This window comes from Peromyscus leucopus, chromosome 6, assembly GCF_004664715.2.
Source record: "Peromyscus leucopus breed LL Stock chromosome 6, UCI_PerLeu_2.1, whole genome shotgun sequence".
Classification (NCBI taxonomy): Eukaryota; Metazoa; Chordata; class Mammalia; order Rodentia; family Cricetidae; genus Peromyscus; species Peromyscus leucopus.
In genome coordinates this window covers 90264781-90279882 of record NC_051068.1, presented here as the reverse complement: position 1 = coordinate 90279882, position 15102 = coordinate 90264781, and the positions used below count along the sequence as shown (strand labels likewise).

The following is a 15102-nucleotide window of genomic DNA, read 5'->3' as shown; positions in this document are numbered from 1 at the left end:
GAAGATCAGAGAACAGAACAAGCCACTAGATTAAACATAGAGGCCAGACAGTGGTGGCACACACCTTTAATCCTAGCACTCCGGAGGCAAAGATCCACCTGGATTTCTGTGAGTTCAAAGCCACCCTGGACTACATGAGGTTGACTCAGTCTAGGAGAAAAAACAGAGCCAGGCAGTGGTGGCACACACCTTTAATTCCAGTACTGGGAAACACACACACCTTTAATCCCAGGAAGTGATGGCTGGGCAGAGAAAGGTATATAAGGTGTGAGGAGGCAGGAACTAAAGGCTTTCCGGCAGAAGCGTCCCTTTCAGCTGGAGCCTTTTTAGCTGAGGAAGCTCATTTGGCTAGAAGCCTATCAGCCGAGGCCTTTTTAGACCGAGGAGTTGGCGAGGTGAGACGTGGCAGTGACTTGTTCCTTTGTCTCTCTGATCTTCAGACAAACTGTATTAGGGTACACAAGTACCACCACAGGGAGGCTTTCTCAGGCAGCTGATGGGAGCAGATATAGAGACCTACTGCTAAATATTAGGTGTGGAAAGAGTCCAAATTGGAGATCTCCACTGGGCCCCTCCCTTGGAGCTCAGGGAACCCCGAGGAAGAAAGAGGGAAGAACTGTGGGAGCCAGAAGGGTTGAGGACACCAGGAGGACATGGTCCACAGAATCAACTAAGCAGGGCTCACAGCGGCTCACACAGACTGACATGGCAATCCCAGAGCCTGCATAGGCTGTGCTAGGTCCTCTGCATATGACATGGTTGTATGGGTTGGTGTTCTTGTGGGACTCCTAACAGTGGGAGTGAAGCTGTCTCTGACTCTGTCGCCTGCTCTTAGGACCCTTTTCCTCCTACTGGGTTGCCTCACCCAACCTCGATATGAGGGTCTGTGCCTAGTCTTATTGGATCTTGTTATGATCTGTGTGGTTGACATCCCAGGGAGCCTGCTCTTCTCTGAAGGGAAACAGAGGAGTGGATCTGGGAAGAGTGGAGGGAGGGGAAACTGGGGTTGGGATGAATTGTAGGAGAGCAGAATAAAAAAAAAAAACCCCAAAACAGCAAACAACAAAATATGAAAGTGAAAGAAAAGATACAGAGAAGCCAGGCGTGGAAATACAGGACTATAATCTTAGCATTTAGGAGCAGAGGCTGGAGGATTGTGAATTTAAAGCCAGGTTGGGCTACAATAGCAAGTTCCAGATGAGACTAGGATACATAGCATCTACTTAAAAGTTCCCCCTAAAAAGGGGTAGGGGTGTAGGTCAGTTGTGGAGTGTTTGCCCATGAGCACACAAGGCAGAACAGAGTTTGTCCTTGAATAGTTCCTCACAGGCAAAATCTTCTGGATCTATAGTAACATTTCCACAATTCAATTACACATCTGCATGATACAAACTTGGTTGCCGCCCTCACCTACCCCCCTACCCCCCCCATGGTAACAACTACTTTTCTCAGAAATTCTCTGCAGTGCTGGCCAGCATGGGAAGAACTCAGGCTGTGTCAACAGAACTCTCCTCAGACTCCCAGTTCTGTTGTTTACTTTGGGTTTGGAAACGTTAACACCCCATCTGTCCTTTCTCACCCTGAGGCTGTTGTAGTAATCAGAGATGACGTATGGAGTGCCTGGCACACACGTGCTTAAATGACTGTGATGACCATTGATTGGTTCTGAGATGATAACCTCTCTGTTAACCTCTGGCTTCAGTGCCCTGTCAGCTCTGTAAGCACACTGGCCCTTTTTCTGCTCTAGGTCTCACAGTAGTTCTAATCTGGAAGTTCACTGAGACATGGAAGCACTTATTAGTGCCAGGGAGCCATGCTGCCTGGCATTTTACCTGCCACAGTCACAGAGTAGGCTACGGTTTGGATCTGGAATGACCCCAGGGCTGTGTTCAAGGCTTGTGCTCAGTAGGGTACGGTGGTGAATGCCTATAATTCCGGTGATCTGAAGACTGAGGTAGGAGAATAGAGATTATGAAGATAGCCTGGGCTATATAGTGATTTTGAGGCCAGCCTGCACCATGTAATAAGATCCTATCTTTAAAAAAAGATATGTGTACATACATAAAAATAAAAAATAAATAAAATAAAGGCTGGTTCTAATTTGCTGGTGTTAGGATGTGGTGGAAACTTTGAGTTGGGGTCTACTGGGAGACTCCCCAGTTACTACAGGTGTGTCATCAAAGGGGATTTTGGGGTGACCTTTTCAATTCCCAGCTAGGAGGAGAGTAAGCTTCCTCCCTCTGCCCTCCTACCATGATGCACTGGACTCCCACACACCTAAAACATGGGGGCCAATTGGTCATGAACTGAAAACTGTGAAACTGGGGCCGAATTAAACATCTCCTTTATTAGATGGTTCATTTCAGGCATTTTGCTGCAGTTATGGCAAATTGACAAACACAGAGACGGACAAAGACAGCACACGCCTGCTTGTCTCAGCAGAGTGTAGCTTGGCAGATTTTTATTACCACATCCACGACTGTTCATTTTTAGTCTTTTCCCGTTGCTAGCCTTTCGTTCCCTCTACAGATTTTTGTTCTTTAAGAAATCAGTCGCAGGCATGTGGATTCTTAAACTGTGCTTCTAATTCACCTGAACTAAAGTACGGTATGTATGTGTTTGCCTGTTTGATGTGCTCCTGTGTGTGTTCATGTGAGTGTGGGCACACACACACACACACCTGAGCCTGTGCATGTCAAGGCCACAGGTCAACCTCTGGTATGATTTCTCAAGAGCTGTCTGCTCTCTCACTAAACCTGAAGCTTGCCAATTTGGAGCAGACTGGCAGCCAGTGAGGCCCAGCGATCCCCTACCTCCATCCTGAACGCTGGGATTGCACACGTGTACCACCACACCAGGCTTACGGGGGGGGGGGCATCACCTCACGTCTTTGGATCCGTGTAGTGAGCACTTCACTGCCTGAGCCGCCTTATCTCCCCAGCCCCAAGCCACTGGTATTCAGAAAGACTGGAGAAATGTTAGCTGTTGTAGAATAGTGTTTTAAGGTGTGTGACATTTGTTTGTGCTGTGGACATTTGTTTAATGATGCAAAGATGCGTTGCATTCTTTTATGTTACATTTGTTTAACTCTGTGAGGCTGTGTTACTTTGCCTGTCTAAAACACCTGATGGTCTAATAAAGAGCTGAACAGCCAATAGATGGGCAGGAGAAAGGATAGGTGGGAATGGCAGGCAGAGAGAATAAATAGAAGAAGTCTGGGAGAAGAAAGAAGGAGGAGCAAAAGAAGGAGGAGGATGCGAGGGGCCAGCCACCCAGCCACCCAGCCAGTCACAGAGAAAGAGTGAAAGTAAGATTTACAGAAGTAAGAAAAGGAAAAACTGAGGCAAAGGTAGAGGGGATAATTTAAGTTAAGAAAAGCTGGGAGTTTGGTGGTGGGCCCCCCAAAACAACCAACAACAGCTGTTACTGCTACTGGGCTCTGTGAAAGAATAAAATACCCCATTATTCGATTAATATTAAGTACTAAGTTCATGTTGTCCTGTCATTTCTTCCCAGTTCTTTATTTTTTTAAGATTTATTTTTATTGGTGTGTGTGTTTGTGTGAACTTATGTCACATATGTTGGAAGTGTTCGTAGGTGTCAGAAGAGGTATCAGACGCTCCAGAGTGGGAGCCGCAGGTGGTGACTGAGCCGTCCACGTGGGTGCTGGGAACAGAACCTGCGTCCTCTGGAAGAGCAGCAAATACCTGTCCCATCCCAGGTGCTTTTGTGCCATGACCACATTACTATAGCAACCTCGTTCATTATTCAGCTTGAACCACTTTACAGAGAGCTGCCTTTTTCCCCCAGAGATACAAATGTATACTCTCTATGTAGTCTCAAACTTCAATTCTAAGACGACTTACGTTGTTTTCCATTGCCAGACGACGAACGGCAGGTGTCGCTAGTGTTTTCTGGCCTTTTATCTCTTGGTGAGTGTGTTCTTCATGAGACACAGCAGGAGTTTCAACAACATCTTCTTCTGAATCTGGAAGCAAGATTAGACAACTTCAGTCAAAAGCATCTCTTTAAAAAAGCTCAGCGCTGGGGCTGGCCAGACGGCTGAGTCAGTCAAGTGCTTGAGTGCACAAGGACCTGAGTCTGGATCCTCAGCACCCACGTAAATGCAACCCTAGCACTGTGGGGGAAGAGGGGTGGAGGCAAACATTCCTGGAGCTCCTTCCCCAGGAAGCAGGAATGAATCGATGAGCTCCAGGTTCCATGAGAGATGCAGTCCCTCAAAATAAGGTGGGAAGTGACTGAGGAAGACATTGGTATCAAGCTTTGGTCCCCACATACACGCTCACATACACACATGAACAAGTATGTACAACACACACACACACACACACACACACAGTGATCTATGACTAAAACTCTGAACTACTTCAGATGGGAAAACAAGGCTAGGGGGGATATTGTTTGGTGGTAGAACATTTTTTGCCTGGCATGCATAAGCCCCGAGTTCAATTCCCAGCACAAAAGTTAGGGGAAAGGTCATCCAAAATCTCAGTGCTGGAGGTGAAGTTTGGCAGAGAGAATATTTATACCCGGTACTGTGTTTTATTTTTGATACAGGGTTTTATGTAGCCCAGACTGGTCTCTGAGCTCACTAAGTAGCCAAGAATGACCTTGAACTCCTGGTCCTTCAGCTTCTATGTCTCAAATGCTAGATTAGGAGCTGGAGAGACGGCTCGTAGCTGAGAGCAGGAATTCAGTTCCTAGCAGTCATGTCAGGTGGCTCACAGCTGCCTGTAACTCCACTTCTAAGGGATCTGATATCTCTGGCCTCTGTGGCTGAATGTGCATGCATAGGTAATAGATATAAATATAATAATAATATAAAACACAAGTAATATAATTCAAGCTTCTAAAAGACTGTACCAGGAAGAAAATTAAAATTATAAAAAAGTAAAAGTGTGAAAGGAAAAGATGCACACACAAACTAAAATCAGTAGGCTAGGCAACACAAGTATCCAGACGACTTCCTAAGTTCACTAGCATAGATCCCAATTTCATCAGTTTTGTTGGGGACATAACTGAGATATTTTGTTGCTGGGATATAACTGTGACAATACACTGCCTATGTAAAATAGAGAATTTGGTAAGATTTAAATACGTATATACCTATGAATCATTACCATGATCAAGATAATGAACACATTTTCACCCTCAAAAGTGTCCACAGCAGGACATGATGGCATATGTCTTTAATCCTAGCACTCAGGAGGAAGCGGCAAGCCAGCCTGGTCTACACTGTGAGTTCCAGGCCAGTCAAAGCCATACAGTGAGACTTGATATCTTTAAAAAAAAAAAAAAAAAAGTCCAGGGGCCAGCGAAATGGCTCAGCAGGTAAAGGTACCTGTTCATAGGCCTGACGACCTGAATTTGATCCCCAGGATCCACGTGACGGAAGGAGAAAACCACTTTCCAAAAGCTGTCCTCAGACCCCTGCATGTGCATGGTGGTATGCACATGCACACACATAATAAATAAAAAAATAAAAAATTCAGTGCTCTTTAACTCCTTGGTAGTATTCCCCAGCCCTTCTCATTTCTCTCTACCCCAACACAGGCTGTTATTGATCATCACACATCTCCTAGTTTGTCTCTGTTACTATTCAATGAATTGTCCAAATATCTTTGTTAGGTCTGTTTCTTTATTTCGCTTTCTCTCCTTTCTTCCCTCCCTCCCTCTCTTCTTTTCTTTTTTAAAATTAGAATTCCTCAAGAGAAAGGTAAACAAAATGGACCTAAGATGTTGTCTAAGTCAGTGTTCTACTGCTGTGATAAGACGCCATGACCAAGGCAACTCATAACAAAGCATGTAATTGGGGGCCTGCTTCTGGTCTCAGAGAGGTCAGTCCATCATCATGACAGTACACATGGAGCTAGAGCAGTAGCTGAGAGCTACATCCTGATCTGCAAGCAGATGGAGAGATTGGGCCTGGCATGGGCTTTTGAAACCTCAAAGCCCACCCCCAATGACACACTTCCTCCAACAAGGCCTCGCTTCCTAATCCATCAAAGAGGTTTACCCCCTGGTGAATAAGCATCCAAATAGATGAGCCTATGGGGGACATTCTTATTCAAAGTACCACAAATGTTGGTTCTGGGAAAAAGTGATTATAGTTTTAGATATTATTATTATATAAATGATAAAGTTGAAGAACTACCAGTCACTATTGTTCAAATACTCCTTCCTGACTTCTGAAGTAGACTACTCATTCATGTCTTATTCAACATTTCCCAGATAACAAATGCTGATTATGAATCCCATTATAGACTTACATTGAAACAGTTTTTAACGCTTACTGTTTTGTTTGTTTGCTTGTTTGTTGTTTTGAGGCAGTTCTCATGTAGCCTTGGCTGGCCTGGCACTCACAGAGACCTGTCTTTACTTCCTGAGTGCTAAGAATAAAGGTGAGCACCCCCACACCAGCCCTAGTTTTTACTGTGTGTGTGAACCTGCTTGCACTCCTGCTCACGGATGCAGACACAGAGGCCGGAGGTCAATGTCAGATGTCTTTCTCAATCATTGGCCCACCTTAGTTTTTGAGAAAGGGCCTCTCGCTGAACCGGGGCCTCCCCTTTTCAGGTAAACTGGCTGGCCAGGGGGCTCCCGGGATCCGCCTCTCTGTGCTCGCCAGCGCTGGGGTTACGGGTGCACTCTGCCATGCCCGGCTTTTTCGTGGGTGCCGGGATCCAAGCTCAGGTCCTCAGGATGTGCTTGTGTGAGAAGCACTTTGTCCACTTAGCCACCTTCCCACTCACTGCCACAGATCCTCCTGCGCTCCTGCCTGATGCTGAAGCTCTTCCTCAAGATGAGGAGCTCAGTCGACCTCTGAGACAGAAAGTTGGCTCTCTGCCACCGATGGCACTACCCAATGTATGGTGCTCAAAATGCATTCCCTTTTGTGACATGTAAGTGCCACGACTGCTAATTCTACCCAATCTCTTTATTTTCATTGATTTCTTTCTTTTCTCTTCTACTGCTGACGTAGTTTGGCTCTCATGGCCACCATCGGTGAGAATGCACGTGTGTGGCATAGAAAATATAGAAACAAATGTGTCAGTGCTGCTATGGTCTGAGTGTCCCCCGGAGTCCCGTGACTAGAGACTGGATCCTGAGGGTGGGTCACTGAGAAGTGCTGTGGAATTTTTAAGAATTGGGGCCAAGTGAGTTGTCCTTAGGACGTCACAAGTGTGCTCTCTCCTGCAACCCTGAAGTCCTCCTCTGCTCTTGGTTCTCAGAGGTGACTCCTGCCCCTACACAGAATCCTGCCTGCAATGTGTCACCACTGGCCATCTGTGGTGATAGATGGTGTACCCTAATAAAATTTGCCTGAAGATCAGAGAGCAGAACAAGCCACTAGATTAGACATAGAGGCCAGACAGTGGTGGCATACACCTTTAATCTTAGCACTCGGGAGGCAGAGATCCATCTGGATCTCTGAGTTCAAAGCCACCCTGGACTACATGAGATTGACTCAGTCTAGGAGAGAAACCGAGCCAGGCAGTGGTGGTACACACCTCTAATTCCAGACTGGGAAGCACACACGCCTTTAATCCCAGCACTTGAGATCTCATGCCTTTGCTTGGGAAATCACACACCTTTAATCCCAGAACTAAGAAGGAAGTGATGGTTGGGCAGAGAAAGGTATATGAGGCATGAAGAGACAGGAACTAGAGCCTTTTTCAGGCTGAAGAGTCCTAGAGGTAAGACATGGCAGTGGCTTGTTCCTTTGTCCCTCCAATCTTTTAGCATTTATCCCAATATTTGGCTCCGGGTTTGTTTTTTGTTTTTTGTTTTTTTATTAACAGACCATTTAGCAATTTGTGTTACAACCATCTACACAGAGGCTAAGCCAGTGAATTTCCAGATCGGAGACACTGAATGTGCAATCCTCCCATGTTAGGTTCAACTTTTCCAGACTTCAATTTGTGCTCTTACTAACCAATGTTCTGGATCTCAAGCTTTAGTTCCTGAGAGAGCTTCTTGCTTCGTTGAACATAAAGTTTCCAGAAGGCAGACATTCAGACAAATGGAATCTTACTGCATAGGTTTTTGCTGTGGTATCTCATTGAAAGACAATCAGGTACCACAGAAAAATCTTCGCAGTTTTCCTAATTTTCTGTTCTAAATCTCCAACCTAGGTTCTATAAATTAGAATATCCTGCTTTTGAGACAGAGTTTCTCTGTAGCCAGGATAGCTTCAAACTCACTATGTAGCCCAAGCTGGCTTCACACTCACAATCCTCCTGCTTCCTCCACACAAGCTCTGGTATTATAGTGTGTACCTCATGCCTGGAAGGACTACTTTACTGGGATTCCACAACAAAAGGGCGGCAGTAATGAATGCAGCAGGACACATTTACCCTTTAAGGCTTCGGTTTCGATGTCTATCAGCGGCTTCCCCACATAAGCGATATCATCTAGATTGTAATAGAGCCTCTTAATGACGCCATCGTAGCGGCTGGTGATGGTGACAGAGGCCTTGTCACTTTGAACTTCACAGATGCTGTCAAACTGAGAGACAGTATCGCCTTCTTTTACATACCTGGAAGAAAGAGACAAGGACACTTTTACATGAATAGTCATGGTTACAAGTCATCCTTGCATGTGCATGTGAATACCGCAATGTTACACGAAAAGCCATCCAGCCCACCACTGATGCCCGGGAGTGCACAAAGAAAGGTTTTAGAAAAGATGGAGATGGCTTTCAGAGTTCCTTTAACAAACCCCTCACAAATGCTGAAATTAAAAACCAAAACTAAGCCCTGTTCTTGCAGGTTTATTTCAGGTTTTCTGCTTGATTCACTTTTTTGAGAAAATAAGTTCTTAAAATGCTACATTTAAGTGGTATTTCCTCATGTTGTATAATATTACATAATGAGGATCCCTTTAGAACATACAAAATTTGAAATTTCTTTCTGTCCAGTGATACTCAAAATCTTGGATTCTGGATGCTCAAATGATAAAGCCTAAGCAAGTATTCTATACTCTGCAAATAAAAAATCTGAACTAATTTTGGTAGCAAACATTTCAGATAAAATATATTCAACCTGTATTAGCTTTTTATCAGACTTAAAGAATGAACAGTTTTTAGAAATAAAAAACAATAATGATAATGACGACGACGATGATGTCTTCAATATGCATCCTTTGTGATTTTAACTTGCCTAATGTCATTCTCTTTTGCCTAGTACAGCTGTAGCCTTAAGAAATAAAAAACTAAAATAATGTCCCTAACAATTAGGAAAATTGAACCCAAAACTTTGAGAATTCTTCTCACTCAAGTCAGGGTGGCAAAAATCAATGAAACAATTGACAACAAATGCTGGAGCAAGTGTGGGGGAGGGGGGTCCTCTTCACTGTTGGTGGGACTGAAAACTGGTTCAGCCACTTTGGAAATCTCAAATCTGTGGAGAATTTTCAAAAAGCTAAAAGTCAGTCTCCCGTACGACCCAGACATACTCCTCCCTGTCCATGAGTGAAGGAGTCAGGTCCTGTGTCCCAGGTACTTGCTCAGCATGCTCATCGCTGACTGCTGCTGTAGTCACAATAGCCAGGGAATGGAACTAAACGTCCTTTCTCTGATGAAAGGCGAGTGAAAACGTGGTACATATACACTGTGGAATACTATTCAGCCGTGAAGAAAATAAGATTACGGACTTTGCAGGTAAATAGATGGAACTAGAAAATATTGACTAAGGTAGACCAGACACAGAAAGACAAACATCCTATGTTCTCTTTGATCAGAAGCTCCAATTCCCAAATCTTCAGAATGAGTACATATTGTGGAGGGACCATGCTGGGGTGGGAGAGCTGGGGAGCAAAAAAATCAGGGAGAGAGGGGACTAGCAGAGCACAAGTGATCTCATAAAGAAAAGTTGGGGAGGCGGTAGGGAGGCAAATACAAAAGAAAGAGAGAGAAAGGCAAAATAAAAATAAGGGTGTGTGAAAAGGCCACAAGGGCTGCGTGGTGGTGACACACACCTTTAATCCCAGCACTCAGGAGGCAGAGCCAGGTGGATCTCTGTGAGTTCGAGGCCAGCTTGGTCTACAGGCACCAAAACTACACAGAGAAACCCTGTCTCGAGAGAAAAAAAAAAAAAAAAAAAAAAGAGGGGGGGGAGAGAGAGAAAAAAAAAAGGCCACAAGGAACATACTATTAACTACCTACCTACAAACAAACCAACCAACCTATAATACACACAAGTCTGTGTATAAATAGTTTAAATCACATTTTCCCATTCTGGCTGACAATACTCCCTTTAAGAGCCAAAGACCATCTAACAAAAGCCCAACACCAGCATGAGAAGCCTTCTTTTAAGTTGCTGGTCACAGTTGTCTAAAAGATTATTATAGATTATTGCTAACAACCACATCTTTATAGGGAAGGCTCCTGAGATTAACAGATGCTTTCTAATCAGAAAACAAGAATTCTAGAAGGCGGAGAGATAAGTCAATGAGTGTGTGAAAAGGAAAGACCGTCCTTAACAATGCTACATTAGGGGGCTGGAGATTCGGCTCAGTGGTTAAGAGCACATATCGGGTCCGGGTTCCCAGCACCCACATGGTAGCTGACAACAGGTAATTACAGTTCCAGGGGATCGGACACCATCTCCTGATATCTGTAGGAAGCAGGGATGTGGTGCACACACATACATGCAGGCAAAACAGCCACAGGCACTAAATTAAATAAATAAATATAGAAGGTTTTTTTTTTTTTAATGTTATATTTATCTTGAGCCGGTGTAGCAATCTCAGCACTCAAGAGGCATAGGCATGTAGATTTCTGTGGGTTCCAGTCCAGTTAGGGCTAGATAGGGAGGCCCTGTCTAAAAAAATAAAATATCTAGAAAACTAGTTTTAGAAAATTAAGGAGGAGTTGGAGAGATGGCTCAGTGGTTATGAGGACCCAAGTTTGGTTCCTAGCACCTATATCAGGTGTTTCATGACCACCCATAACTCCTATGGTGATATTTTATTTGTACTGAAATGTGATTTTATTTGTATGTTAATAAATAAAGTTACCTGGGGGACAGAACTAATAGCAAGCCATTTAGGAGAAGTCTGGCAGTGGTAGCACATGCCCTTAATCCTGATCACATGACAGGCAGAATCTCTGTGTGTTCAAGACACACGCCTTTAATCTCAATACCAACCATAGAGACCTGGAGGTCTGTATAGACAGGCAGTGAGGAGGAGGTCGTGTGGTTGGGTTTACAACCAATGAGAAGGCAGAACAGAAAGTCAATAAAAATACAGACACACAGGAAGTAGATCTCTTTCTGAGGGGAAGGACGGCAGCGAGGGTTAAGAAGGTGGTTTTGGTCTTAGCTCTTGGCTGCTGCTCTGACCTCTGGGCTTTTAACTCTGCATTTGGCTCTGTGTTTCTTTCTTTCTTTCTTTTTTTTTTTTTTTTTTTTTTTGGTTTTTCGAGACAGGGTTTCTCTGTGTAGCTTTGCGCCTTTCCTGGAACTCACTTGGTAGCCCAGGCTGGCCTGGAACTCACAGAGATCTGCCTGCCTCTGCCTCCCCACTACTGGGATTAAAGGCGTGCTCCACCACCGCCCGGCGGCTCTGTGTTTCTTATTTAATAAGACCGTTCAGAATTACATCTACAAACTCCAGCTCCAGGGATCTCTGATGATTCTCACCGTGAGGGTACCTGTACTCTTGTGCATACACACGCACATTTAAAAATAACAGAAATAAATCTTTTGTAAAATTAGTATCTTCCAGAACTAAAACTGATAAAACTAGTGACTGACTAACACATTCACCCTTCAAGAAATGTTAAGAATCCTTCTGGGTGAAATGAGAAATGTGGAACAGTAACTCAAATTCACACGAATAAATAAACAACAATAAAGGTAATGATAGGCAGGTTAAAAGGGAATTCACACAGTGCACTAGAAATAGCTAACTGACACAAACAAAGGTAGCAATGAGAAGAAACACAGAAACATAAACACATGAAACATCAACCAAATAGCAGACAACAATCTTACCTTAACAGTAACTACACAAAATACAAAAGGTTTAAGCAAGACAATAAAAAAGCAAGCATTAGCAGAATGGATTTGTTTGAGTGATTCAACTGTATGGATCTCTCTCTCTAGGGTCCTGCTATGTAACTGAGGCTGGCCTTAAACTCAGAGTCATCCTCCTGCCTCAGCCTCCTAAATGCTGGGATTTTTAGTGTAGGGCACACTATTCTACAGATAAAATTCTATTTTAAGCATTTTCCAAGTATAACATAATGTATACATTTTTTTCTTGAGTCATTTATAGATATATTAAATTAGAGAACAAACACTAGTCAAGAAAGCTCTTAATAATTGTTCAAGAACTCATGGGAAACTCATGTGATCTGTTTGTCTTTTAAGAAACTTTGAGAGCCAGGCATGGTAGGCACACTGGTGATCCCATCACTCAAGAGACAGAGGCAGGAGCATCACAAGTTCAAGGCCAGCCTAGGCTACGTATCAAGATACTCCTTTCTTAAAAATAAAAAACTTTTAAATTTGGAATGAGGGGGATAGATCCTCTCTGTGTAGTGCAGGCTTACCTCAAACTTGAGATCCTCCAGCCTCACCCTCCAAAGTAGCTGAGAAAACCAGGCCTGGCCTTAAGATTCTCATTAGGAAAAAAATAATTCCTCTTCTAAGAGCCTTAACCCTTTCACTATGCACGTGGATCTACAAAATTAATAAGATAGAAATTAATAAGTTAAAATTATTTTAGTCTGAAGAAAACTTGGTCTTGAAGTAAGGTATCAATAAATCAAATGTACACAGTCCTTTGGAGAGGTAAGACATTTCCTACATATTACATTTTAATACCGTTAACAGCCACTGCGAGTTGGAAGAGCCATGCCTGTTCCCTGATTCCACACCACAGGACAGAGGGGCTCTCAGCAGCAGAGAACAGGTGCTTCGCCACTTTCAAAGCCAGGCTCTCCTGAGTCCATGGCTCAGTCACAATCACAGAGTGCCAGGAAAGACAACTGTTACTGACATCTTCTGCTTACAAAGCAAAGAATGCTCAGTGGAGGAAACGACCTTCACTGGCCTCGGTCCAGTTCTTTAAAGAATATTTGAGCCAAGCACAGTGGAACATAACCAATATTCCAGCATCGAGGGCACAGGAGGCTGAGGCAGAGGGCGGCAAGTCTGAGGCCAGCTTCAGCTACAGAGCAAAACCCCATCTCGAGGGGAAAAATAAAGAACTGTGGTGGGGGAGAATTTTCTTTAATCATCATAACTGCTACTTCTAAAAACCTCTGAAACTTAGTTCAGTGCCGGGCGGTGGTGGCGCACGCCTTTAATCCTAACACTCAGGAGGCAGAGGCAGGCGGATTTCTGTGAGTTCAAGGCCAGCCTGGTCTATAGAGTGAGATCCAGAACAGCCACCAAGGCGACACAGAGAAACCCTGTCTCGAAAAACAAAAAAAGAAAACAAAAACAAAAAACAAAAAACAAACAAACAAAACTTAGTTCAGTGCCAAGAGGTATTTTTTTCCCCCAAAAGATAACAGACACAAAAGGACGGAGGATGTCAAAGGCAGTAGAAGGTTTCTTCCTTTGTTCCAAACATCTATGGATGTATGTATCTATTTATTTATATTATGTAACTTTAAAGTTTTTGTTATAATGGGGGGCATGTAAGTATGTAAGTATGAGGCAGAGGGTAGGCTCCCCCTAGAGGTGAAGTTATAGGCAGTTGTGAGCTGCCAAATGTAGATGCCAGGAATTGAACTCTGGACCTCTGGAAGAGCAGTTCACACTCTTAACTACTAAGTCATCCTCCAGTCCTAATTTTTTAGTTTTCAGGAGGATTTTTTGATGTGTGCCTTTCAGGCAAAGTGTCTCGTAAGCCTCCAGGCAAGGTATATCAGCTAACATGAACCACACCTTCTTACTGAAAACCATTTTCAGTGTGGTAGAGCGTTAGACGACAAGATTGCTTTTAAGATATTAGGAAGGAAATGGGGAGTTCGTTCATACATTAGATTCTTCCAGAATCTTGGTGGGCTGGGTGTAACTCAGAGGCGCTGTACCTGGTTTGCAGGCCTGCCACACTGGATCTGACTATTGCTCTGGTCTGGTTTTCTATCAACCATTTCTTAGAAAGCAATCTCTTTTTTAGCTGAAGCAAAGAATAGACAGCTAAAGGATTTTTTAAAAAGAGAAACAGACAGGAGCGATGGCTTGGTCATCAAGGGCTCTGGGTTCAATTCCTGACATCCACATGGTGGCTCCCAACCATCTGTAACTCCCGCTCCAGAGGATTCCATAGCCTCTTCTGGCCTCAGAGGGCATCAGGCATGCACATGCTGCAGACGCACAAGCAGGCAAAACACTGATACACATAGAATAAAGTAACAGTCGTTAATAAATCACATCCAAGAAAGAGACTTGAGGAATAACTTTTGCTACCAGCATATCACAAAGAAGTGTCCCAATTTGAGTCTTACTTTTTGCGTATTCAATTAATTTTACATTGACTTAAAATTACGTTGGGACCAACTTACCATTCTTTAATAGTTACTTCTCGAATCCCTTCTCCAATGTCAGAGAGTTTGAATTGAACAACCTGTCCCTGTAGCACTTCAAAAATAAATGGGAAATGATCTCATTAAATATGTATTATCAATAGCTACTTTTATTCCTAAAATTAGAATATGTTCTCAAGTAGAGCAGAAATTGTTCCATCCTACAGACAACCAAACAAAGAAACAAAACCCCCAAAACTAAAAAAAAAAACCCAGCAATTTCTAAGTTTAATAACCATTAAAGCGTTACATAAGTTACTCCAAGACACAGATCCATTGCTACAGAACTCATGTTTTCAGCTTCCCAAATAATGCCCTTTGGTAGGGTGACAATGTCTCTCCTAAGAAGTTTCTAACAGTTTGAAACAATACTGATGTTAAAAAAAAAAGCCCTGCTTTCAACTAGATCTTTCCCTTTTAATAATCATCCTCCATACTTAGGACTACAACCAGGCTACTGCTTATCAAGAAGGCTTGGAAAAGTTTTTTTTTTCCTCCTTCTTTTTAGGCTTTGTTTGTTTTTTCTTTTGAGACAG

The 15102-nt window shown here is 43.4% G+C and overlaps 1 protein-coding gene across 2 annotated transcripts in view; it reads right to left on the bottom strand.

Annotated features, from left to right (window-relative positions):
• Window positions 1-15102, bottom strand: part of Dbt (dihydrolipoamide branched chain transacylase E2) — a 37927-nt gene that overhangs the window by 12244 nt on the left and 10581 nt on the right. The window contains exons 3-5 of one of the 2 annotated variants that reach the window (XM_028890150.2): window positions 14546-14621; window positions 8379-8560; window positions 3867-3988 (exon numbers count right to left, since the gene is read on the bottom strand). In XM_028890150.2, coding sequence (XP_028745983.1) covers window positions 3867-3988; window positions 8379-8560; window positions 14546-14621 — 380 coding nt within the window. Of the gene's footprint in view, window positions 1-3866; window positions 3989-8378; window positions 8561-12580; window positions 12704-14545; window positions 14622-15102 lie in introns of those variants that run through there. The other variant, XM_028890151.2, reaches the window with a different exon arrangement.